The 27568-nt window shown below is 44.5% G+C and overlaps 1 protein-coding gene across 6 annotated transcripts in view; it reads right to left on the bottom strand.

Annotated features, from left to right (window-relative positions):
* The window catches only part of TIGAR (TP53 induced glycolysis regulatory phosphatase), a 61454-nt gene that overhangs the window by 22860 nt on the left and 11026 nt on the right, over window positions 1–27568 (bottom strand). For 2 of the 6 annotated variants that reach the window (XM_084857160.1, XM_084857159.1), the window contains exons 2-5: window positions 25944–26081; window positions 24274–24311; window positions 20854–20975; window positions 16939–17016 (exon numbers count right to left, since the gene is read on the bottom strand). In XM_084857160.1, the coding sequence (XP_084713286.1) occupies window positions 16939–17016; window positions 20854–20975; window positions 24274–24311; window positions 25944–25975 (270 nt within the window). In that variant the 5' untranslated portion in view covers window positions 25976–26081. Of the gene's footprint in view, window positions 1–16938; window positions 17017–19889; window positions 19980–20853; window positions 20976–24273; window positions 24312–25943; window positions 26082–27568 lie in introns of all 6 variants that reach the window. The other 4 variants (XM_084857157.1, XM_084857156.1, XM_084857158.1 and 1 more) reach the window with 4 other exon arrangements.

The following is a 27568-nucleotide window of genomic DNA, read 5'->3' as shown; positions in this document are numbered from 1 at the left end:
GGGTCTCAACCGAGTGGCCGTTGGCGTGCTCCAGAGAATCCCCAAGCACGTTCAGGAATCCATTTGGATCCGTAAGACGCTTGGAGCAGGCCATTTTAATGGGTCCTCCACCCCTGCGGAGGGGTTGTGGAACCGAGAAGTCTAACATCACCAGATAGTGATCTGACCATGACAAGGGGGTGGTGGATATACCCCCGACTTCGAGATCACTCCCCACTTCTCCAGAAACAAACACAAGGTCTAGCGCGTGACGGGCTACATGGGTTGGCCCAGTTGGAATATGGTGCAGCTCCCAGGAAGCCATGGTCTCCATGAAGTCCCAAGGTGCTCCTGTGAGGATGGCCTCCGACTGTACGTTGAAGTCCCCCAACACCAATAAGTTAGGGGACTGCACACGCACATCAGAGACCACCTCAAGCACCTCAGCCAGGGAGTCAGTCGTGCAGCAGGGTGGGCGGTACACGAGCAGAACCCCCAGACTGCCCTTTGGGCCCAACCTCCAGTACATGCACTCAGCAACCTTGGTCTCCCGGAGAGGGGGTCTGGTGAAGACCAAGGACTCTTGGTAGATAACGGCCACTTCCCCTCCCCGATCCCCAGCCCTCGGCTGCTGTGCATTCGAAAACCCAGCTGGGCACATGGCCGCCAGAGCTGGAGCTACTCCATGAGTAGTTTGTTACATTTCCATGTGGTGAGTTTGTGCGTGAATGGCGTTTGTGTATGAGGTGAATGGTGTGTGTGTGTGTGTGTGTGTGTGAAAGCAGCTAGGGCTGCATGCATGCGCTGGGGTGGCTCTGCCCACTGCTGGCATGCGGCCCCCAACATGGCGCTAACATGACCCTCAGGCCAAAACAAAGGTTCCCATCCCCATTTTAAGAGAATATTTTAAACATGTATATGAAGCTCTACTAATTTTCTGTCAAACTTGTATGAATGGATTTCTTTATTCTAAGTAGATAAATTGTATCTCTAAATGTTTGTCATTATTTGAAAAAGAAAAGAAGAGGCTAGGAGTACAATCCAGACAGTGCAAGCCCATTAGAATGAATGGGAGTATCAGCAATAGCTGGCCCCATGTGATGAGTCCCACTTAGAGAAGAACCCTCCAGATCTGGTCTGGTTCCACCCACCGACATTGGCCATTGTTTCCTCCAGGGCAGCAAGGTATATAAAGGACTTCTTCTTCTAGCTAAGCCTTGATCAAGCAACAAAGGTCTATACAAGCTTTAGTGTCTCTTGCATTTCTGCTCTTGATGTTGGTTCTGACTCTTCGCTTGTTCTCCAATCCTGCCTTCAGGTTTACCTTTAGATTTTTATTTTTTTTACATTTATATCCCACCTTTCTTCCATCATGAAACTCAAGGTGGCTACATGTGGTTGCTAGGTAGTCTCCCCTCCAAGCACTGACAAGACCTAAACCTCCTTCCTTACTCTATCCAGACCAGTGTCCACAGCCCAACTTTGGCAGTCTGATCAAACAAACAAAAAATGAGTCCCAAGCAGGAACAGATGAATAAACTTCAGGCAGCTCTACAGACTCTGCCCTGCTGCAGCTTCTCCAGACCCTGAAGGCTCAAGTAGTGAGCTTACAAACTGAAGTATGATCCTTTCAGGCTATTTACCCTATGGCAACTGGGGCTATTGGAACATGGCTGTTTGCACCCCTCCCTCCAAAAGGTTTGATGGAAAAACTCTGGGGTTTTCTCAGTCAGTGCCAACTTATTTCAGATGTGTCCACAGGCCTATCTTAAGAAGCTGAGTGTGTCGCACAGTTTACAGGCTGTCAAGTGCTATATCCAGTCTTGCAACCTGTGTTCCCAGACCAAGATGTCATGTCACAGACCCCAAGTCCTGTTCTAGCCACTGCCCACCCCACAGAAAGAATGGCTAATACCTCAATGGACTTCACTGTCAAGCTCCCACCTTCATGAAGGAACACTGTGGTCTTTGTTGTAGTAGACATACTGACCAAGATGGCACATTTTATTCTTATGCAAGGTTTGTCCTCAGCTTCTCAGACCTTCCAGCTGTTCCTCAACTATGTGTTTCACCTATTTATTTCTGAACTCCAGTTGTCTGTGCTGGCGTTGATGCAGCTGATCATTTATCTGGTTATTCAGTTAACTAGTCAAAATCCGAACTGATGCCAATTGGAGATTCTATCTCTCATAATGTATTAGCAGAATGGAAATTTCAGTGGTGCCCTAATGTTATTACTTATCTTGAAATACTTATTCCCAGAGATATATTTCAAATCTTGGTCAAGGAACACCTAATTACTTTGAATGAGTTCAAATCTCCAGGGCCAGATTAACAGCATCACAGAGTAATAAAGGAACTGGCAGAAGAACTCTCAGAACCGCTGTCTATTCTTTTTGAGAAATCATGGAGGGGAGACATCTGGTTGGAGCCATGTCGTCCTGCAGTGACTTGCGGAGCTATGCAGGTTGTTTATCTCAAACAGCTGTGAAAAGGTTGAGAAACCTTTTTATCTTCCTCTGGAATTAAAAGGGGAAGCTTACAGTGCCATCCGGAAGAAATCTTGGAAGAACAGCTGCTTTTGCGGAGAAACAGAGGGGCTGGAATCTAAGGTTAGACGCTGAAGTATCATCTACTGAACGCTGTATGAAACTCCTAAGCAATTAGGAGACATAAGGACAAATGGCTCCAAACAGTATTTCTGAATTTAAACTACCAGCAATATCTGAGGACTTGCAATTAAAACTGCTTAAGTGTTTGGGTTTTTTGTTTCTGCGATTATACTTGCTTGTTGTGCTTTTGAAAGTGGAGGATGGCAGTACCAAAGGAAAAAAAGAAAGGCTTGAGAACGCCACTTATCCCCCACCCCAATTGCTCCCTTGGCAAAGGTTTCTAGAAGTGCCAGAGATGAAGAGCAGTTGCTTGCTTTGATAAAATCTATGTCTTCCCAGATACCAGAGCAGTCAAAGAAACCTGAAACAATTCAGGACTCAATCATTGCAGGGGGCTGTGGATTTAATTAATATCTCTTTTCAAAAGATGGAATCGAAGGTTAATGCTCTCAAAGATCGGGTTACTGCTCAAGAAACTGCCATGGAAGCTTCTCATAATATTTTGTCTGCTTGAATTTCTCAACTGGAGGCCTTCACATGTAGAGCAAATCTAAGTATCCTTGGTATTAAAGACATGGCTACTGATATAGGTTTGAATTTATGAATAAACTTTTGCATGAGCTATTGGCTTTACCATCTGATTTTTTACTTGATATTGAGCAAAGAATAAAAGGAACCTGGTGGTCGGAGTCTACTACCGGCCACCCAATCAAGGAGAAGACAAGGATGAAACTTTTGACAAGCAAATAGCCAATGTTTTAAGGAAGCATGATGTAACAGTAATGGGGGACTTCAATTTCCCCGATATTTGTTGGGAGACAAATTCTGCAAAACATGGCCCCTCCAGGAAATTCCTGACTTGTGTGTTGGATAACTTCCTCCTACAGAAAGTAGAGGAAGGAACTAGAGGATCGGCTATCCTTGACTTGATCCTAACCAACAGAGATGACTTAGTGGATAAAGTAGCAGTTACAGGAACTCTGGGGGAAAGCGACCATGTTGTACTGCAGTTCTTGGTTCTAAGGGAAGCAAAATCCGAGTGTAGTCAAACGCGTACCCTGGATTTTAGGAAAGATGATTTTCATAAACTCAGAACAATGATCAGTAAGGTCCCATGGCAAGCAATGCTAGAGAGAAAAGGAGTCCAAGATGGGTGGGAGCTTTTAAAAAAGGAAATTCTCAAGGCACAATCACAAGCAATTCCAACAAGAAGAAAAGGTGGAAGACAACAGAAGAAGCCAATGTGGCTTCACAGTAAGCTTAGGGATGACCTGAAAACAAAAAAGGACACATATAGGAAGTGGAAAGCAGGCCAAGTAACAAAGGAAGAGTACAGGCAGGTAGCACAGAATTGCAGGGATGGCGTCAGGAAGGCTAAAGCTGAGAATGAGCTGAGGTTAGCGAGGGATGTTAAAAACAACAAAAAGGCTTTCTTCAGCTACGTGCATAGTAAAAGGCAGAGGAAAGAAATGGTGGTTCAGCTATTAAATAAGGATGGCAAAACAATAACAGATGACAAAGAAAAGGCAGAGGTGCTCAATTCCTACTTTGGCTCAGTCTTCTCCCAAAAGAGGGTCTATGACCCCCCTGGCAAAGGCGAAGTACAGGCTGAAGAGGCAGGATTGCAGCTGGAGATCGACAGGCATATGGTCAAGGAACAACTCATTACTTTGAATGAGTTCAAATCTCCAGGGCCAGATGAACTGCATCCTAGAGTCATAAAGGAACTGGCAGAAGAACTCTCAGAACCGCTGTCTATTCTCTTTGAGAAATCATGGAGGACAGGGGAAGTACCAGATGACTGGAGGAGGGCTAACGTTGTCCCTATCTTCAAAAAGGGTAAAAAGGAGGAACCTGGGAACTACAGACCAGTCAGTCTGACATCAATCCCTGGGAAAATTCTGGAGCAGATCATAAAGCAATCCATCTGGAAGCACCTTGACAACAATGCCGTGATTACTCGAAGCTAACATGGATTTGTCAAAAACAAGTCCTGCCAGACAAATCTGATCTCATTTTTTGATCAAGTAACCTCCCTTGTAGACCGTGGGAATGCTGTAGACATCATATACCTCGACTTCAGCAAAGCTTTCGACAAAGTGCCCCATGATATCCTGATGAGCAAACTAGCTCAAAGTGGGCTAGATGAAACAACGATCCGGTGGATCCACAGTTGGCTACAGAATCGGACTCAAAGAGTACTTATCAATGGGACCTTCTCAAACTGGGGAGAGGTAACGAGTGGGGTACCGCAGGGCTCAGTCCTGGGCCCAGTGCTCTTCAACGTTTTTATTAATGACTTGGAGGAGGAGGTGCAGGGAATGCTGATCAAATTTGCAGATGACACAGAATTGGGCGGGATAGCTAATACTTTGGAAGACAGAAACAAAATTCAAAGTGATCTGGATAGACTGGAGCGCTGGGCAGAAAACAACAGAATGACATTTAATAGGGATCAATGCCAAGTTCTGCACCTAGGAAAAAGAAACCAAATGTACAGTTACAAGATGGGGGATACGTGGCTCAACCACACTACAAACGAGAAGGATCTTGGAATTGTTGTAGATCACAAGCTGAATATGAGCCAACAATGTGATGTGGCTGCAAAAAAGGCAAATGCTATTTTGGGCTGCATTCATAGAAGCATCACTTCCAAATCCCGGGAAGTACTAGTTCCCCTCTTCTCAGCACTGGTTGGGCCTCATCTGGAGTACTGTGTCCAGTTCTGGGCACCACACTTTAAGAAAGATGCAGACAAACTGGAGAGGGTTCAGAGGAGGGCAACAAAGATGATCGGGGGACTGGAAACAAAGCCCTATGAAGAGAGACTGAAAGAACTGGGCATGTTTAGCCTTGAGAAGAGAAGACTGAGGGGAGATATGATAGCACTCTTCAAGTACTTGAAAGGTTGTCACAGAGAAGAAGGCCAGGATCTCTTCTTGATCATCCCAGAGTGCAGGACACGGAATAATGGGCTCAAGTTACAGGAAGCCAGATTCCGGCTGAACATCAGGAAAAACTTCCTGACTGTAAGAGCAATACGACAATAGAACCAATTACCTGGGGAGGTGGAGGGCTCTCCCAAACTGGAGGCCTTCAAGACGAGGCTGGACAGCCATTTGTCAGGGATGCTGTGACTTGGATTCCTGCATTGAGCAGGGGGTTGGACTCGATGGCCTTGTAGGCCCCTTCCAGCCCTACTATTCTATGATTCTATGAGCATGCATATCGTGTTCCTGGTTCAATACGTGGCACTACAGGGACTTTTGGGACTGTTATTGTTCAATTTTCACAAGTCTCTACAAAAAATTATCTTATGCATCTGGCAAGAGAACGAGGTGAGCTTCGGTGGGGACCAGCAAATGACAAGATTATGCTCTTTCCTGATTAGTATAAGAAATTGCTAACAGAAGAAGGCAATTCACCAAGATGAGAAGTTTGGCAAAGCAAATTAACCTGCAATACCATATTAAATATCTGGCTACATTTTGCATTCTTTTTGAAGGCCAGATGCTGCATCCTGGGATCCTGATGCTGCAGAATCATTTTTAATTGGTATTAAAATTAAAACAAGGGAACCAACAACTCTCCCAGCCTCCGGAATTGGAATTTAGCCATCTTCACTGTTCTTTTGAAGTGCTGTTTGGGCTATAGCTGACAAGATGTCTAGGCGGTATGCCAGAGTAAATATTTGCATATTTCTGTTTTCTTTTTCCTTTTTTATGTTATATTGTAATGAAATGCCTGTTTGTGTATGTATGTGTGTGTACACATGTAAATATATTTTTATATATGATTTAATTAAAATATACAAATGATTTGCTTTTGTTGTTTATTTTTTATCTTTTTCTTAAACTTTTTTTCATTATTATTATTATTATTATCACCATCATTATTATCATTATGGGACTATTATTATTATTACTATTTCTTCTTGGCTAAACCCTTAATGTTTATTAATACGTGTTATCTGAATGGTAATATATGGCCAATGGAAATGGATTGTTTGCTCCCATTCCTTTGCTGTAAGACTGAGGTTATGATACTGAAAGATAAGGTTCACCGTTTGTGGTGTAGCGGATTGAAGATTTAATAATACTTGCAATGTTTGGAAGAGTGCTGCAATTGGATTTATATTTGGATATTTAATTTGTTCTTACTGAAGTTTAATATAATCCTTTTTTCTTTCCTCAGAATACTGTAATGTTGGAAACTGAAGATTCTGATTATGTTGTTGGTAGTGTTTATTTCATTTATAAAAATAAAACAGAAATAGATTTAAAAAAAAAACAACAACCCAAGGAGAAATCATGGAGGACGGGTGAAGTGCCAGAAGACTGGAGGAGGTCTAATGTTGTCCCTGTCTTCAAAAAGGGCAAAAAAGAGGAAAGGCCAGGATCTCTTCTCGATCATCCTAGAATGCAGGACACAGGATAATGGGCTGTAATAAAGTTACAGGAAGCCAGATTCTGGCTGAACATCAGGAAAAACTTCCTGACCGTTAGAGCAATATGACAATGGAACCAATTACCTAGGGAGTTTGTGGGCTCTCCCACGCTGGAAGCACTGAAGATGAGGCTGGACAGCCATTTGTCGGGGATGCTCTGACTTGGATTCCTGTATTGAGGGGGTTGGACTCGATGGTCTTATAGGCCACTTCCAACCCTACTATCGTATTATTCTATGAAATGATTATGCTTAATTTGAATGAATTAATGAGATTTCTTAGGATTTAGATAATGGGCATATTTACAGCTGAGTTTATGGGGTAAGGTAAATACATTTAAGATGAATACTATACCTTGGATTGTTTATGTTATATGTGGGATTCCCTTATCTATACTTGGCAAATACTTTCAGAAAATCAGTGCTTTGTTTCATAAATTGGAGGGGAGGGGGTGTCTCTCCACCAAGATTATCTCTGAAAATGATGCAACTTGAATTTTTTACCCGTTTTACCCTTTTTGAAGATAGGGACATTAGCCCTCCTCCAGTCATCTGGCACTTCCCCCGTCCTCCATGATTTCTCAAAGAGAATAGACAGCGGTTCTGAGAGTTCTTCTGCCAGTTCCTTTGTTCCCCATCTTGTAACTGTGCATTTGGTTTCTTTTTCCTAGGTGCAGAACTTGGCATTGATCCCTATTAAATGTCATTCTGTTGTTTTCTGCCCAGCGCTCCAGTCTATCCAGATCACTTTGAATTTTGTTTCTGTCTTCCAAAGTATTAGCTATCCCGCCCAATTCTGTGTCATCTGCAAATTTGATCAGCATTCCCTGCATCTCCTCCTCCAAGTCATTAATACAAATGCTGAAGAGCACTGGGCCCAGGACTGAGCCCTGCGGTACCCCACTCGTTACCTCTCCCCAGTTTGAGAAGGTCCCATTGAGAAGCACTCTTTGAGTCCGATTCTGTAGCCAACTGTGGATCCACCGGATCGTTGTTTCATCTAGCCCACTTTGAGCTAGTTTGCTCATCAGGATATCATGGGGCACTTTGTTGAAAGCTTTGCTGAAGTCGAGGTATATGATGTCTACAGCATTCCCACAGTCCAGAAGGGAGGTGACTTGATCAAAAAATGAGATCAGATTAATCTGGCAGGACTTGTTTTTGACAAATCCATGTTGGCTTGGAGTAATCACTGCATTGTTTTCAAGGTGCTTCCAGATGGATTGCTTTATCATCTGCTCCAGAATGTTCCCAGGGATTGATGTCAGACGGACTGGTCTATAGTTCCCAGGTTCCTACTTTTTACCCTTTTTGGAGAGAGGAACAACATTAGCCCTCCTCCAGTCATCTGCCACTTCCCCCGTCCTCCATGATTTCTCAAAGAGAATAGACAGCGGTTCTGAGAGTTCTTCTGCCAGTTCCTTTATGACTCTAGGATGCAATTCATCTGGCCCTGGAGATTTGAACTCATTCAAAGTAATGAGGTGTTCCTTAACCATATGCCTATCGATCTCAAGCTGCAATCCTGCCCCTTCAGCCTGTACTTCGCCTTTGCCAGGGGGGTCATAGACCCTCTTTTGGGAGAAGACTGAGCCAAATCAGTTGGATCAAAGCCCAGCTATAACCTTTCCTTCTTTGGGAACACAGTGGGGGAGAAGGTGGGCGTGACAGATGCAAGGATCAGACATAAGGTGAAGAGGGAGGAGCAGCGTAAGAAAGGTGTTCTACAAAAGTGGCCCATCACAAGAGGTCTCTAGGGAATGGCCCTCCCTGAGGGCACGACTGAGAACGCCTTTCTGGTTCTATGCTGCAGACTGGTGCTAGATTTGCAACAACTTTCCCCTCTACTGTTGTGCATCTCTCAAAGGGATCTTTGGGTAAGCTAGTTAGTGTTGTGCCAGCTTAATCAAGGAACGTAGCGTTACGTTGCCATAAGATAACAAGGTCTGCAACCTGAATCACTGTTAGACTGATTCATGTAATAAAACCTATTTACTTGGAGACTGACTTCTTTGTTTGACTGCAACCATGCCGGGCGAGGCCTCAGGACCTGACAACTACCACCCAGTCAAAAATATCCCTTTCTTAAGGAAAGTACTTAAGAGGGTCATGGCAGAGCAACTGCAGGCACTCTTGGAGGATACTGATTATCTAGCCCCATTCCAGTCTGGGTTTCTACCTGGTCATGGGACCAAACTCTCAGGAGCTCCTTGGCGGCCTCTTTCAGTCTAATCCAGTAGCCAAGTCCAGACACAGACAAAGGGATTCTTTTCAAAGCTTTAATCCTTTTACAACTTAACAACTCTACTATCAGCGACTAGCTATGAGCAGCAGAGTACCTATGCCCTGAGTTGGAACAGTTGTTCCCCATTTGAAGGAGAATCACTGCAGACCCTGAACTTATGGGCTAGGGAGAGACCCTCCCCTTTTCCCTTGGATCCCCTGGGTGCAACCATTGCTTGCGCGCCAATCGGGCACTACGCCTCCTTTCCACGCCCTCCATTTGGCGCTGCTCCCTGCATTGGCGTCGCGCATCTAGCAAGCCCTCTTCCCGCATTCTCTCACTTCCAGGACCGCTATCTATGTCAGGAATGCTGGCAGGAGGAATCTCTGCCAGCTGTTGGCCCTGGGAGGGATGAGCACGCTCCTCTCCCACAAGCAGCTGCTCCACCTCAGAATCAGAACTACTCTGGGATTCTATGGGCTCAGTGTCCACTCTGACACGAATCAGCCATGGTCACCCTGATGGATGACCTTTATCAGGAGAGGGAAGGGAGGAGTGTGACCCTGTTAATTCTGCTCGATCTCTCATCACCTTTTGATACCATCGACCATGATATCCTTCTGGATTGACTCTGTGGGCTGGGCATTGGAGGCACTGTGGTACAGCGGTTCTGGTTTTACCTGCTGGGTTGATTTCAAAGAATAATATTGGCTGACCTTTGCTCGGCCCTTTGGCAATTGAGCTATTGGGTGCTGCAGGGTACCATCTTCTCCCCATTGTTGTGTGACATCTATATGAAGCCACTGGGAGTGCCAATTAGGAGATTTGGAGCAAAGTGTGCTGATGGCACACACCTCTATCTCCCCGTGACATCTGAATGAGGAGAAGCTGTGCAAGTCCTGGATCAGTGCCTAGACTGAGTGATGGGCTGGATGAGGGCAAATAAACTGATGCTGAAACCTGGCAAAATGAAAGCCCTGTAGGTGAGTGATTCCCAAGTCCGGGAGATAGACTCATTGCCTGTTCTGGATGGGGTTTGAAAGATTAGATTCATAGTCTGGGGGTATTCCTGCACCCATCACTGTCCCTGGAGGTCCAAGTGGCTATGGTGGCTCCAAGTGCCTTTTACCAGCTTTGACTGGTACACCAGCTACGTAGGGATGTATGAAATCCGCTGGGGGGGGGAGGCGCTCCGTCCCTCCCCCCGGAATCCTGGCTGGCCGGCTCCGCTCCGTGGGGATTCCACAGAGCCGCCGGCCGGCTCCGCCAGCAGCCGGACATCCGGCCGCTGGCTAGCAGGGACGCAAATGGCGGCAGCCGTAGCCGCCGCCGTTTGCGTCCCTGTAGTCAGCCGTGATAGGCTACGTAAAGACTTACGTAGCCTATCACGTCTGGCTTAAAAAAAAAAAAAACGCGTACGCAATTGGCAGCGGCTACGGTATCCCTTTTTGAAAAATGGTGTTACATTGGCCATCTTCCAGTCCTCTGGTACAGAGGCTGATCTTAGGGACATGTGGCATATTCTGGCTAGAAGAGCAGCAATTTCATATTTTTCTTTGAGACGTCTAAGATAGATACAATCTGGACTTGGCGATTTATTTGCTTTCAATTTATCAATAAGGTTGAGAACTTCGTCTTTTGTCACCACTATTTGCCCCAGTTCCTCAGACTGCCTTCCTGAAAACATCAGTTTAGGCACAGGTATCTGTCCTATAGTGGGGCCGAATGGCTTAGTGGTTAAGACGCTGAACTGCAGACTGGAAGGTTGGCAGGTCAGCAGTTCGAGACCCGAGTGCTGCGTGACGGAGTGAGCTCCCGTCTTCAGTCCCAGCTCCTGCCAACCTAGCAGTTCGAAAGCAAGAAATTGCAAGTAGATAAATAGGTACCGCCTCGGCTGGAAAAGTAACAGCGTTCCGTGCACCTCGGTGTTCAGTCATGCCGGCCACATGACCACGGAAGCGTCTTCGGACAGCTCTGGCTCTTCGGCTTAGAAACGGGGATGAGCACCGCACCCTAGAGTTGGACACGACTGGTTGGGGACACCTTTACCTTTACCTTTTATCTGTCCTATATCTTGTGCAGCGAAGACCGATGAGAAGAATTTATTCAGCTTCTCTGCAATCTCCTTGTCCTTCTTTAGTACTCCTTTAGCTCCACTGACATCCAGTGGTCCAACTGCCTCCCAAGCTGGTTTCCTGCTTCTGATATATTTAAAGAATTCTTGATTATTGGCCTTGATGTTGTTAGCGATATATGCTCTTCAAATGCTTTTTTGCATCTCTTATTGTCTGCTTGCATCGCTTTTGTGCAAGCTTGTGCTCCCTTTTGTTTTCCTCACTTGGGCAAGACTTCCATTTTCTGAAGGAAGCCCTCTTTTCTCTAAGAGGTTCCTGACATTGTTCATTAAGCATGCCAGTGACCTCTTGGACTTGGTGCTACCTTTCCTAATCTGTGGTATACATTTTAGCTGAGCTTCTATTATTGTTATTTTGAGTAACCTCCAAGCATTTTGAAGGGATGTAACCCTCTTGACTCCCCCTTTCAACTTCCTTTCCACCAGTTCTCTCATTTTACAGAAGTTTCTTCTTTTGAAGTCAAATGTGACTGTGTTGGACTTCCTGGGCAATCTTTCACTTAAATATATATGGTTCAACAACATTTACATCTTATACTGGGTCATGGGTGACACCACTTAGGATTAAATCCAGGGCTGCCTCTGCTCTGGTCAGTTCCAGGACCAACTGTTCTAGGGCACAGTCATTTAGGGCACTGAGAAATTTAACTTCTTTGTCATGTCTAGAATATGCATTTATCCAGTCAATGTGGGGGTAACTGAAGTCATCCATTATTACAACATTTCCTTGTTTGGAAGACTCCCTAATTTCATTTTCCATCTCAACGACACCCTGAGCATTCTGGTCGGGGGGGACGATAACATATTCCTAACACTAAATTAGTTTTGGAGCCCGGTATTGTCACCCGCAGCGCTTCTGTGGAAGTCTACCCCTTTTAGGTGTTCTAGTCTGCTCGACACTATGCCTTTTTTGATGTACAGAGCAACACCTCCCTGAGGACGCCCTTCCCTGTCCTTCCTGCAGAGTTTCTATCCAGAGATGACCGTATCCCAGTGGTTCTCTCCGTTCCACCAGGTGTATGTAATGGCCACTATATCTAGGTTCTCCTTTAAAACCAAGCATTCCAGCTCTCCCATTTTGGCTCAGAGGCTTCTAGCATTTGCATAGAAACACCTATACATGGCAACCTTCCATTGATTAGACTGTGTAGAACATTCCAATTCCTCATTCCATTCATCTCTGACCTTCTGAACATCTACTTTACTACATTCCAAAAACATTTATAAACAGCTATTGTAGGCTTAGTTTTCTGTAAGGAACCAATTAATTCCTCCAACAGCATAAGAAGCGCTGAAGCACTCATCACGGATGGCCCGCGTATAGACTCCAACAAATGCTGAAGCTGAATGTACTGCCAACTAGCATTAGATGGTAACTGATATGTAATATGCACTACTGAAAATGGTTTAAATTCATCATCCAAACCTATTAACTGATCTGAAGCATAAATTCCATGATCACCCCAACTCCTCCACATAAAAGGTCATCTCTCTATTTTCAAAACAGGAGTCTCCCATAAGGTTAATTTAGCATGAGAATATGGATCAAACTGCAGCTGACGAGCCATTGCATTCACAGTCTCTCACACTGCTAAAATTATTAATGGAGCCATTCCTTTCTTTTTAATATACCTAGATCCTAACACCATCCAGCCAGAAAGGGGTACCAAAATGTTTGTCCCAAAATAACCCATAGAGGAATATTAAAAGATGTTTTTTTCCAGTCATTGATATGAGTTAACAAATAAGCCATATGATATAAACTAAGATCTAGAAAATTAAATCCACCCTCCTTAATTGACAACTGTATCTTTTTCAATGAAAAATGGGGAGGAGACCCCGCCCCCAACACACAAAATAAGCTTCCAAAATGCTGCATAAAGTTTTTGAAAATACATTTGTGGAATATATAAAGGAACACGAGGTAATACATAAATTACCCGTGGCAAGACATTCATCTTAAGTATATTAACCTCACCCTAACTACTTAAATTAAGTGATGCCTGTCTTTCCAAGTTGAGATATTTCCAACAGTAATGCACTATGATTCATAGAATAGTAGGGTTGGAAGGGGCCTATAAGACCATCGAATCCAACCCCCTGCTCAGTGTAGGAATCCAAGTCAAACCTTCAGTTTAACCATTTGCGAAATATCTCTAGACATCAATATACCAAGTTAATTTATCACTTCTGGGCATCAACAAAATTGCCAATTAGTAACTACAACGGGTATCTTGATACCACCTACAAGAAGCATCAAGAGAGAGAGGGCGACTGATGAAGACAAATTTTTTTTCTTCTTTTTTGGTTCTGATTGGAGCGACTTTTGCCCTTTGGGATAACTTTTGTGCCGCAACAATATTCAGTAACTGGACTGGCGTATGGGGGTTGGCACGGGAGGCTTTGGAGGTGGATGGTACTGATGAAGAGGTCCAACTCGGAGCCACTGAAGGTGCAACAATGTCAGAAGGTGTCAGAAGTCCCAGACACTCCAGGGAGGGTGCTCTTTGGATGTTAGAGGCATCTCCAAGTCTCTGGTGACCAGACGGCCAACTGCCCTTGGTCTGCAAACGTAGGGTCAGGGTGCACTGCTCTCAATGCCAGCTCCCAAAGCAAAGCACGGAGTCTGGCAGACCGAGGATGACAAGCCGGCTTGTGAAGGCAGAAGGAGTGGGAGTCTGCTTTAGGTCCCTCTCCCAGACAAAGGGACTGTCCATCAAGTGGTGGACGTTTGCTCCCACAATGAGCACATTTGTGAAAGGGGCCCAAGGGACCCTCTGGCAACCATGAGGATTGCAAACAGAAGTAAAAATGCAAATTATAGAGAGAAAGAATGAGAAACGGAAAGAAGGAGATCAGATAACAAATCTCAGTTTGTTCTCCTTTTCCCTTAGGAAGCAGTGAACAATTTGAGAAGATTCCTTACGAGGCTGCCACAGCAGCAATCAAAAGCAAAAGGAATAGGCAGGAACACGCCTGGGACACATGCACTAGGATGGTGGGGGAGAATTCCCGCCAAAAATTCCTCAGCTATAGAAGGTTCCCAAATGGGCTCCACACAGGTGAAGAGACCATATATGTGATGCACAGAGACCATGAAGAAGAATGTTAAGTAAGAGGGCACTTCTGAATCCCTCCCTGGCTTGGGATAAGAAGCGGCCAGAGCTTGGCTGCAATGCATGACCCCAGCCAGGCCTATTCTGCAAGAAAGGGCTGCTACTGGACACCTCCTGGCATGCACTCAAAGTGTCAACCCGCAGACCAAGATAGCATCCCAGTGAGTTCAATCTCATTTTGTATACTGAGAGTTCAACAGCGGGGGAAGATATACTCAACCCCTGCGAAAGTTCTGGCAAAAATCCTAGAATCACAGAATGGTAGATTGGAAGAGGCCTATAAGACCATCGAGTCCAACCCCCTGATCAATGCAGGAATCCAAGTCAGAGCATCCCTGACAAGTGGCTGTCCAGACTCATCTTGAATGCCTCCAGAGTGGGAAAGCCCACCACCTCCCTAGGTCATTGGTTCTATTGTCATATTACTCTAACAGTCAGGAAGTTTTTCCTGATGGTCAGCCGGAATCTGGCTTCCTGTAACTTGAGCCCATTATTCCATGTCCTGCACTCTGGGATGATCGAGAAGAGATCCTGGCCTTCCTCTCTGTGACAACCTTTCAAGTACTTGAACAACGCTATCATCTCTCCCCTCAGTCTTCTCTTCTCAAGGCTAAACATGCCCAGTTCTTTCAGTCTCTCTTCATAGGGCTTTGTTTCCAGTCCCCTGATCACCTTCACTGCCCTCCTCTGAACCCTGTCCAGTTTGTCTGCATCCTTCTTAAAGTGTGGTACCCAGAATGCACCATCTCATGGGCTCAGCACCATAGTACACCATGCTCCAGATCAGGGATCTCCAATTTTTTTTGGCCCAGGGGCATATTTGGCATTTTGAAAAAGTGCCCTGGGCGTCTACACAAATTGACTGCTGGGGGGGGGGGGGGAGAGATCAATCACAACAATACTAAGAGTGCCCCCTTATCTGTGCTTGTGCTTGAATGTCCATCTTGTGTGTGTGTTACCTACTCTGGCTTCTCTCTCTCTGGCTTCTTTCTTTCCTTCCTTCCTTCCTTCCTTCCTTCCTTCCATTTCTCTGGCTTCTCTTTCTCCCTGGCTCATCTTTTCTCTTTTTCACTTCACGCGTTAGAATAAGCCACCCTGAAAATAAGCCACGGTGGGTTGGTTGTTCACTCACTAACCCACGTTGCTACCAACAGACAATTCAGCACTCTGCGGCTTGCCATGGCTGGTTTCCCTTTTATTCCTCCTACCCGCTCGCTCCAGGCATGTATCCCACGGGCCTTCGCAGCACAACCTCTCTCATATCCTTGGTCCTACAGAGGAAAACTCCCTCCCTGCTCCAATCGCTACCCCTTTTCTACACTATTTTTCCATTTACTACCTTTTAAAAAATTATTTTTTGGTGCCTCAAAAGTATGCAAACGATTTTGGGCTTTTTTGAGGTTTTTTGTTGTCATTCACAAGTGTGCACTTGCACACACTTGCCTGTCAACTATTTATTTTTTTCAGTATTGCAGATTAATAGCCCCTCTGTAAGTGTTGAAATTCCGCTTGTCAATTTCATCCTCTCACTGGTTTATCTCTTGAAATGACACTTGTCAGCTTCTTCCCCCAGTCTGGCACTTCTATTGACCTCAAACTCTGAAAGCAGCAGCTGAATGGGACAGAGCTATTGGGGTGGGTGGGTGTAATTTCTGTGGGAATCTGGGTGTAGTTACTGTGAAAATGGGTCCATTTTTAAAGTTGTATTTTTTGTCGTTTGCAGAAACCCCTGTCGATTTTTGGCAGGGGGGCTCACTCCCTATACAAGCCAAGGGAGCAAACTCCATTGGCTTGTACAGGGAATGAAAAAGGCCCCCGGCCAAAAATTGGCTAAAGGAGGGGTAAGGCCCACCCCTGCTAAGGACCCTGTTACCCCAAGGACCTTGGTGGGGTTGGACTCCATCCTCCCTCCAGCTGATTTACAGCGTGCGGTGGAGGGGGGGGGGTTTGCTCCCTATATAAGCCAATTGAATGATCTCCATTGGCTTGTATAAGGAGGGAGCTCCAAAAATTGGCTGGAAGGGGGAAACTCTCCCCCAGCCAAGGACTCTGTTGCCCCAAGGGTCCTTGGTAGGGGGTGAACTCCCACCCACCCCGCCTCCACCCATTTTTCAGCAAGGAGGACATTTTTCCCTCTGTACAAGTAAATGAAGGAATTGCTCCATTTACTTGCAGAGCAGGAAAATAGCTTGGTGGGCACCTCAGCCTGGCCTTTGGGGCACCGCGGCCCCTGTGGGCACCGCACTGGAGGCTTCTGCTCGAGATCTTGCCCCATCAAGACAGTTCATAAGGACAGTGCAAATAAAGGACAATTATATAAAGGTTTGTATTTTCCAAACTTTGTAAACCCATTGGTTGGCTTCCAAAAGGTGGCATAGAAATACAACAAAGAAAAAAACAAACAAGCAAAGAAATTTCTATACTTACCCGTTCTCGTAGTCTTGCATCACATTTTACAGCAACCTCTTTGCAGAACTGACTCTTTCTAAGAATTGTGGCAATGGTCTGAAACATTAAGGATACAAGTCATGTTAAAACACACACACACGATGAATGCTGAAGGTTTCCCTCAGACAAATATGTAAAAGCTGCTCTCTGTAAAGTAAACTTGTGCCTTAAAAGATTTTTCAAAAAATTAAAAAATGCACACTATCTGGCTTTTCTTTTTTGTACTTTCAGGAATATAGGAAACAGAAAACAAGTAAAATGTACTTTCTAGAATGTCACTGTTTCCTCTGTCTCATGAAATTGATAAATGCACTTCCAAAAGAAGAAAGCTATAGCATATGCTCCAACTCTTCCCTAGCTACCTGAGACACTGCCATTTTCTGATATCTGTCCCTGGTAAATTGTTTCCCTATTTGGCCTTCTGTGAGGTTTTGAAAATGTCTTTAAACTGTGTTACTATGCACTACGAACATGTACACTAGAAGTCTCCATTATGGAGTACGGCAGTAGCTAAGAGACTGAGCTACAGATCATGAAGTCCTCAATTTGAATTTCACCTTTACCATGAACTCACTAGGTGGTTTTAGCAAGCCACTCTCTTGTTGTAAAGCTGCTTAGTAGCAGAGCAGGCACTGATAGCTCCCATGGTATTTGGCAACCTTTGGTATGGGATAGTGATAGATTTCGTTGCCCTGGTTGATTACTTACACCAGGGAATGGAAAGGAGGAGTACAACCCTGTTAGTTCTTCTGGATATCTCAGCGGCTTTTGGTACCATCAACCATGGTATCCTTCTGGATCATTTATATAGACTGGGCTTGGGAGACAGTTTTAAAGTGGTTCCGGTCCTTTCTGGAGGAGTGGTCTCTGAAGGAGGTGCTGGAAGACTTTTGCTCCACCCCATGGCTGTTAGCCTGTGGGGTGCCGCAAGGTTCCATCCAGTCCCCCATGCTAACATCTACATGAAGCCACTGAGAGAAGTCATCAAGAAATTTGGGCTGAAATGTCATCAGTATGCGGATGATACTCAGCACTTCTCATTTGGGGTGGATAATGAACAAGCTGAAACTTAATCCAGACAAGATGGAGGTACTGTGGGTTGGGTAACCAACTACCCCGGATGGAGGCTTACAGCTGGTCTTGGATGGGGTTGCACTCCCCCTGAAAGACCAAGTGTGCAGTCTGGGAGTCCTCCTGGATTCTGCACTAACTAGGGAAGCCCAGGTGGCTGCAGTGTCCAGAACTGTATTTTACCAGCTTAGTCTGGTACTCCACTTGCAGCCCTATCTGGAGAAGATGGACCTCGCCTCAGCTATCCAAGGACTAGTGACATCCAGGCTGGACTATTGTGCTGCACTGTACATTGAGCTACCTTTGAAGATGGTCTGGAAACTTCAGCTGGTGCAGAACACAGCCACCCAAGTATTGGTGGGGGCGAGGCGATTCAATCATATAACACCTATAATGTGCCTGCTGCACTGCTTACCAGTGTGTTTCCAAGCCCAATTGAAAGTGCTGCTTTTGACCTTTAAAGTCTTAAATGGTTCGGGACCAAATTACCTGAAGGACTGCCTACACCATATCAGCCTGCCTGCACTTTATGATCAGCAAGAAAGGCCCTCCTCATTTGCCCACCTGTGTAACCAGCAAGTTAGATGGCCAACCACACAAGAGAGGGCCTTTTCTGCAGTGGCCCCACATTCTGGAATAAATTGCCATCAGGAGTCCACAAGATTAACAAGCCACCCAGAACCCATGGGCTGTTGTAGGGTTCTGTGGAGGCTTGTTGACCATGACAACAAGCCACCCTGGCCAGGCTCACACGCTTTCATGGACACTGTCCACTTCATCATATGCATGAAGTGTTAACCTCAAATTGGCAGATTTATATATACATGCTGGGGGGGGGGAAGAGATGTAAATTGTGTTGTCAGAGGGAATTGAAATGGTAAGAGTGTCCTGGGAGGTTGAAATGTTTCCCTACTGGTTTCTGAGCATTGCCATTCTTGATGTCAGGTTTGTGTCCATTTATTATTTGGCATAGAGAATGCAGTAGGATATTGCTGGCAAATGACAGCATATATCACATTGGAAGATAAGCAGGTCTATGAAGCCCTGATGTTGTGGATGGTATTATTAGGTCCTATAATAGTGTTGACAGAGTAGATATGGGAACAGAGTTAGCAAGTGGTGTTCTGCTGTTTTCTCTTCTGTATCTGTCCAGTAACAGATTATTCCTGGGTACCAGTCTGGCCCTGTTGATGTGGTCCCCCCCCCCCCACACACACACTTTGTTGGGTGCATAGTGTAGTCCAAAAAAATGCCTGATTTAGATCCTTATGCTCTGAGTCTTTGTCTGATGAGTCTGAGCAGAGGCATATCATAGGGATCGGATGTAGACAATTGGTTTTGTGGTATGTTCTGAGTGGAAGCTGGAATTATGTAGGTATGTGTAGTGAATTGTAGGTTGGGGGGGGACATTTCAACCTTCTAGGACATTCTGTCAATGACCTTACAGTAGCTATTCTTGAACAAATGAATTTCAAAGATAGACGTCAACATGAAATTGCTTAAGTACAATTCATCAACAGATTCAACTCTATTTCCTGTGATTCCATAAGGATTTGTTTTTGTTTTTTTAAATCACACTGCATATGCTAATCGGCTCACCACTGCAATGATGTCTGTGTTGTTTTGTGAATGGAAATTGTTTAAGGTAATCATCACTGTCTGTACTTCCTGCATTTCACTTCCTTCTCACAAGTCACAACACAGTTTACATCTTCCCATGCCCCAGCATGTGTATATTCGATGTGAATCTGATGAAGTGGACAGTATCCATGAAAGCTTATGCAAGAATAGATTTGTTAATCTTTAAGGTGCCACAAGACTCTTCATTGATTTTTGCTCCAACAGACGAACATGGGTACCCCTTTGGAAACTGTTCCAGTGCGGTACAGTGATTGTTGTACCAGGACTGGGAAACTTCTGTTCAAATCACCAGTCAGCCATGAAGCTTTCTAAAAAGTAAAAAAACACCCATCAGTTCTGTTGCCAGAGAACAATATTTGGCCCTATTTTGTGTGTCCCCTCATAGTTACCTTGGCCCAAAGGTTTCTATTTTGCCTAGAAAGGATGGTGAGAGAGGCGTAACGAGCTAGGACAATTATTATGTCATACCTTGCTGCACTGATTATGTGATTATTTTATCTTTATCCTGTTGTGATTTTAATGTTGTATACCACAGTGGTATTCTTATGTTCAGTTCATGAGTTCATTTTTTTATCATTTGAGTACTTAACATTTCTTTATATATATCTTAACTGTTACTTTTAATACCAATTTTAATTAACTTTAACAATCAATTTCTGTCTATTTTGCAGATGACACCAGTGTTACATCATTCTTGTTTTACCATATTTGGCAGCTTAGGCTGAGAGGATGGGTACTGTTTTCCATATATATGAGAAATTATGATAGTAGTAGACTATCATACCAGACCACTGAAGAAGACTAATCCTTGATAGAAATGGATTTGTTGTTCATCATATATGAAAGATTTCATTTTGTTTTACTCCAGAGTTGTATCAAGCTGCTTGCTCTTAATTTTGTGTCTATTAAATTTATTACACAAGTTTGTAAAGGGGGAATTGATTGCAGACACCTGTGAGCCTCCTCCTCATTTTTGAGCTTCCAGCCTTTTAAAGTGAACGCTCCCAGTTTACGTGCACTTACGAAAGAGACCTACAATGTGTTCCTGTAGTACAGATGTTTTAGACTTACAGATGTATTTTTACAGATATACAGTATGATTCCCACAACATGAATTTCAAAAAACAAACCCCTAAACCTCTGATCTTGCATTATTTCATAGATACTGTACAGCATACTTGCCTGCTTTGCCCGAAGCAAATCGCTTGTGAAGGCATGAGTAAATCTGACATTACTGAGATATATGCCAGCAGCGTTGGCTTGTCTGAAGCCTGTCTCAGAAAGGGGCTCATCTATGCCCTGTCCTGCAAAACCCAAAATGAAGCCAGGCCAAATTGTTAAGGCAAACTTGCTTTACACAACATGCAGTTAGATCCTCAGGGAATTTTTTTTTTGAAGAGATGGAATACACAGGTTAGGGAAGCAAAAGGATAAGGGCCTCACATCACCTTTCTGAAAGCAGAAATGCATCACAAGAGCCCCAATCCTTGCTCTTTCTGTATGGTGGGAAAAGAACATGAAATGATGTTATCTCACACTAGGGGTATATTCACGTTACGCTGAATGTGTATTCACACTAGGGATGGCGGAGAATTTCTCCCTGAATCTTCGAGGGGCTGAGCGCCAACGCATTCAGCCCCCCAAAATCGGCGGTGAAATTCTCCCCCCCCGCCCCCCCCGGGATGGGACTTACCTTTGGCGAATGTCCCTCCCGGTGGCGGGTCCCGGCGGCGGTTCGGCGGCCTTTCGTCAGGGGCGGCAGCCACCGCCGCCATTACAAAGTAAAGTGTAAAAAAACAAACAAACCCCGTGATAGGCTACGTAACGATTAACGTAGCCTATCACGGCTAGATTTCCAAAGTCAGCCGTGATAGGCTACGTAAATCGTTACGTAGCCTATCACAGGTGACTTTGGAAAAAAAAAAGCACGTACGCAAATGGCGGCGCCCTATGGGCGCCGCCATTTGCGTTCCTTATTTGGTCCCGATAGTCTACGTAAAGATTTACGTAGACTACGCAGTAAATCTTTACGTAGACTACCAGGACCAAATAAGGAACGCAAATGGCGGCGCCCATAGGACGCCGCCATTTGCGTACACGTTTTTGTTTTTTTCAAAGTCACCCGTGATAGGCTACGTAACGATTAACGTAGCTTATCACGGCTGATTTTGGAAATCTAGCCGTGATAGGCTACACAAATCGTCACGTAGCCTATCACGGGGTCTTCTTCTTTTTTTACTTTTTGTTTCGCGGCCGGGGAGACGGGGCGCTTCTCCCCGGCCTGAATTTCGGCCGGGCGAGGAGGGGCGCCTCCCCCCCCGGCCTGAATTTTGGCCGGGCGAGGCGGGACGCCTCCCCCCCCTCGCCTGAACTTCGGGGAGAGAAGCGAAGCACCTCCCCCCCACCGCGAAGCACCCCTGCGAAAAGGTAAGTGACTTTCGTACATCCCTAATTCACACTCTTATGTATGCTCATTAAGATGACTGCGAGAATCTAGTCCTATTCAGTCATTTTCAACATGTGTAAACTCTACACATGAGGAAGGGAAGCAGGGATGAGCTCGCTAGCTCCACCCTTTCCTTGCTGTTCTCATTGCTTTCTACGTGTGTGTGTGTGTGGGGGGGGAGAACTGTCTCCAGATAGCTTCCTCTATCTGTGACAGTTCTCCCCAAGATCTTAGAATCTTGATTCTTGAAATGAAATCATGATTAGAATAATAGAATAGTAGGGTTGGAAGGGGCCTATAAGATCATCGAGTCCAACCTCCTGCTCAATGCAGGAATCTAAGTCAGAGCATCCCTGACAGATGGCTGTCCAGCCTCGTCTTGAATGCCTACAGTGTGGGAGAGCCCACTACCTCCCTAGGTAATTGGTTAAGATTACCATTAGTTAAGTAGTTATAATCCTATTTATCATATAGGTAAACTTGCAAGAAAGCAGATTCAAATACATTGGGGAGAGGGTAAAATTGCCAGCACTGTAATGATAAAATTTCCTTTTCAAAAACTAGGGAAATTTAATGATAAAAAGTGCCACTCTAAGACCAAAGTTAAGGCTATCTCATGTTGGCTCAAGCTCCACAAAGCCAGGAAACTGGAAGCTAGGGCAGATGCCTTATCTCATGCGTCCTTTGATCAGTGATGTTGTTGCAACGTCACAAACTATGCTTGCTTACAGTGTGCCCTCCACGCATCCACCTTTTTCCTTGGTCCGTAAAGATGGTCCATGTTGTCCTGGTCCTTATGAAGCATCTAGCCTTAGTGGTAGAAGAGGGCTCTCTTTCACTGTTTAACCCTTCCTGCCAGCTACTGATGCAAGCAACAACCAGACATGGATCAACTCACAGGATGATTCCTCTAGCAAAACAGATGCTTCATAAAGGAATACAAGACCAGGACAATGTGGGGGCATCTTTGCTACTCCCAGGCACTCCATTCTCCCTATCTGGATTTGGGCCTGAAAGACCAAGGAAAAGTGTGTGCAAATTGGGCTCTTATGAACTGTTTTCTCTTTCAAAATAATGAGTAAAATGCTTTTCAAGGCAGGTTTTTTTAATATTTTGCTAGCTTCACTTTATTCCCTCAAAATGGTTTCTAATAACTGAAATAATTGTGAGACAATCTATAAAATTAGGTAATTACCATCTCTGTATAATATAAAAACATACAACTCAAATCCTATCCTGTTAGGTAGAGACAGAAATTTCTTTTACGAGGGTTAGAAACAGTTTGAAAGATGGATTATGGTATATATTCATCCCATTGTCACCTCATAAGGTTGCACAGTTTACTGCATTGTTTCTTACGTTTCTTGATAATGCTGACTTTGGAGACTATTTCTAAGCCCCAATAATACAAATTTCCTTTTGTATATTATAACATTGATGGTTTGTGGTTTAAACTCTATTTTACCCTTTCTTCCCAGCTAGCAAAAGCACGTACTGTAAGGTGCAGCAGACAGCTAATCCAACTCTGACATTGGATATATTTGTAATTATTGTCTGAATAAACCTAAAACATTTGCACTTCTAAATGTAATAGATATAGCGAGCAGTACCATTGTATGTGCTGAGTATTTTATGTTCTTTAAGTAGTAAGTGTAGAACTGATAAGAAAACAAGAAATGCACATATTTCAATTTCTCCCCAAATTTCTATTGGTTTCTGACCCCCAAATGTCTATCTATGTTATATTGTGCCCCAATCTAGTTAGGGCCATAGGTGCATGGAAGCAGGCCTCCATCTGTGTACATGAGCTGTTTGAGAAGCAGTGCTCACAGACAGGTGCTGCTGCATGTGAACGCCTCGAAGCTGAAAAGGCCAGTCTGGGAGTGGGCAGCTGCCCAAATGCAGCTGTTCCCTCTCCACTCCGTCTGACCAAGACAGCGCATGCTCAGGGAAACAAATGTACAGCAGCATCCCACTGATGTGCATGTGTACTTCTGGACTAAGGCCAAGATCTTTAAAACAACACAACTGAAATAATACTTTGACAAGATTGGCCAATAATGTTTCAGCACGTAATAATGGGAGCAAAGATGTGAAGCTAAAGGCAACTGTGAATTATTAACAATCGTAAGAGCTGCAGCAGAAGAGACACTAACCTTGAAGTATCTTCTCTTTGTTGTATCTTGTTTCCCCACTGAAAGAGATAAAATACTTCAAAATGTAGTGGGGGGACGCTTGCTTAGAAAGAAGAGCAAGGTAACATGCGCAGAGCAATACAGCCAGGTTGAGAGAAGCTTCACTGCATTCATTTCTCCCCCCACCCCCACCCCCCAGTTGAATTCTGGGGGGAAATAGTTCTTTTGATATGTAGCAGAAGCTGGTTGTCAATGGTGCCTATTGGTGAGAGCCAACACACACAATCCCAAGAGAGAGAAAAAAACTTTTTTTTTTTAGAAAAGAGAGATGCAGGATACATGCACACCTGAAACATAGAAGGAAAGGCAAATCTGATGGCTGAGTCAATACTTAATTTACTAGCATGCACATCTCATTTCTGTAGTGAAGCTTACTCCTTGACCGAGAATCATACTTTGACCTCTTTCAATTTTTATTATATTTACACACTTTCTTCAGTAGAACTCAAAGTAATATAGGGTTCCTAGATGGTGTTCTATCCAGGCACCGACTAGATCTAGACTTGCTTGGCTTCAGCAAGGTTGCTGCATTATGTGTTGTCAGACCTGGCCCTATCTTGTATCTCTCTTCACCTTAATATTTCACCCAAAGCTGAGAAGTAAGTACTTCCTGAAAAACCACCATGTTGCAACAGTATAATTAAGGCATACAAATTGTTGAACCTTGTCGACAAATGCTTACAAGTATGATCAAAAGCTTAATATCGGATAAAGAAAAGCGATGGCATAATAGGTGCCTTGAAATCTAAACACATACATACACACATCCATCAGAGATAGACGCAATACCAGCATAGGATGCAAGTCTCTACAGCAGGGATGCATCCTGCACCCCATGGACCAGATGACATCAGGGGGCATGGCCCCACCCCTGTCCCCCTCCTTTTCTATTTTTTCTTCATCATGCTGGAAGGAGGCACGGAACCTACAAGCACGAAGAAAGCCCAGGCTGCCCCCACCTTTGCTACTATCTCCAATCTGTGATGAGAGAGAGCAGGGATGACTTCCAAGTGCATTCTTCCAGGGGTGGAGCTTGAAACTTAAGCCTTGCCCCCCAGAGGAACTGCAAGAGGTGACACATGCTGGATTGGGACAGTCTGCAGACTAGATTACGCCCATGGGCCAGAGGTTATACACCTCTGCTCTACAGCTCACTTTGTGATTCCAGTGTGCGCACACACACACCTCATGCGTAAGTAAGTAAGTAAGCCTCAGTGAGTTCAATAGGAATTACTCTCCAGTGAGTATAGGACTGCAGCCTAAATGTCTTGTTGCTGAAGTACAGACACCCAAGTTGTACCAGTTTCCCCATCACTCTCCAAGATGTTTGTGCCAGCATTATGAGAGTCCAGAGATCTAGCCAGAGATAGCTTTCAGCTTTTGAGGCCCAATGATATGGACAAGATGCTTGAGGCTGTGCAAGCAACTACTTGACCTGTGCTCTTCATGGCTAATTTGAACTAGCCAAAAGGGACTGACTGAGGTGGATCCATTGTGTGGCTAATGTGCCACCGTGGGAGGGAGGGATGCCTAATGCCTTGAAAGAGGTGGCGCTGCACCCAGTAATCAAGAAAACCATACTGGACCTAGAGGTTCTTAATACCTACTAACCGGGTGCTAATATCCCTTACCTGGGGAAGGTGCTCGAGAAGGTAGTGGTCATATAGCTTCAGATGCTCTTGGAAGGAATGGATTATTTAGATCCTTTCCAGTCTGGGTTCAGGCATAGTTGAGGGACTGAATCAGCCTTGGTCGCCCTGAAGGATCACCTTTATCAGGAAAGAGACAGGGGGAGTACTCTCCAGTACTTCTGGAGAAGGGCAATGCTTCTGTGAGATCTACAGAAGCTAGAGAGTTCTGTTGCTGGAGAGCCTCCACTACTGTCTTGAGAATTTTCATCTCATTTAAAATGAAGAAAATGGATGATTAATAACCTAAATGCTGGACTAGAAAAGATACCTGTTCAGTACCCTGAGATCCAGTGAGATACTGGATTTCTCAGAGTACTCAAACATGTTTTACCTTGAACCTGCACTGTGAAGAAAGAACATAGGTACAAATAATGTCCTTCTTGAATACTTTAAAATCACCTAGCTGAGATACTGGATTTCTCAGAGAACTCAAACATGTTTTACCTTGAACCTGCACTGTGAAGAAAGAACATAGGTACAAACAATGTCCTTCTTGAATACTTTAAAATCACCTAACTGCCCGCAGAAGCTGCTTTCCTGGCTAGGTGAAAATCCTTGTCTATATCAGCAGGCTACTAGCATTCTGTGAGAATCTATGACATTTTTATAAGGCATATGTTTAAACTGCTGTTTAAAGGGACATAGGGAACTAATGGAGGGCTTAGCAGGCTTCTTCTCCTCTTATTTAGGGAATAGAGGAAGAAGTTTCTTCTTGTCCTTTGATTCTATTAAAATGATTTCAAACAAAACTTTCCAAAAGGATTACATGCCAAATAAAAGAGGAAAAGCAAAATTAACCTTAGATTTAGAATAAATACTCCATTTATTTAATACATTTAAGGTGCAATCCTATGCATGTTTAGACAGAAAAAAAGTCCTACAACTCCCAGCAATCCCCAGCCAGACAGGATTTGGACTTTTTTTTCTGTCTAAACACACATAGATTGCACCTTTAGTCTGATCACATCTGCTATAAGGTTCTGGCAGAGAAAATGTGTAGCATCTAGGCTTGTATCTACCAGCAAGGAGAGCGGCTTTAGGTAACTTACATAAACTTTACAAAGAACTAAGTTCTGGTGAGGTGCACATTCCAGAACTTTCTAACTTCTCATGAGTTAGTTATTTTAAAGCTGTGGCCATCTAGAAGACCGAACAGGCTCCTCCTTGGCCCTTTGCACCTGGGAGAGGAAAGCTGCTCTCTCAACAGAAACAATCTGCTCTTATTCAAATGACTTGAGAGAACAATGGTGACAGTGCCCTTGGCTCCCCCGGGAGACTGAGCCCGAGAGCTTTACCATCCTTCTGTCTGTCCACTACCTGTGGCTGATCCAGAGAGGCTTCTGGGACCAGACAACACGATCTCTTCACAGGACAAGACCCCTGACTTGGCACTTTTTACTGGAGACTCCCTGCAGCTGGCAAGAGCTGGTATCAGCCTCTTCAGGCTGGCGCAAGAAAGGGTGGGCTGCCTGGCGGCGGGCCCATCCCTGAAAGGCCAGCACAAAAGGGGGCTGCCCCTTTGCTAAGAGCCACTTTGGGGGATGCAGCCCCTTTAATACCAGTCC

Source organism: Heloderma suspectum, chromosome 5 (assembly GCF_057233095.1).
Source record: "Heloderma suspectum isolate Gila_16-S chromosome 5, 16-S_ref, whole genome shotgun sequence".
Classification (NCBI taxonomy): Eukaryota; Metazoa; Chordata; class Lepidosauria; order Squamata; family Helodermatidae; genus Heloderma; species Heloderma suspectum.
The sequence above is the reverse complement of the archived record's forward strand: the minus strand, read 5'-3'. Positions and strand labels throughout refer to the sequence as shown.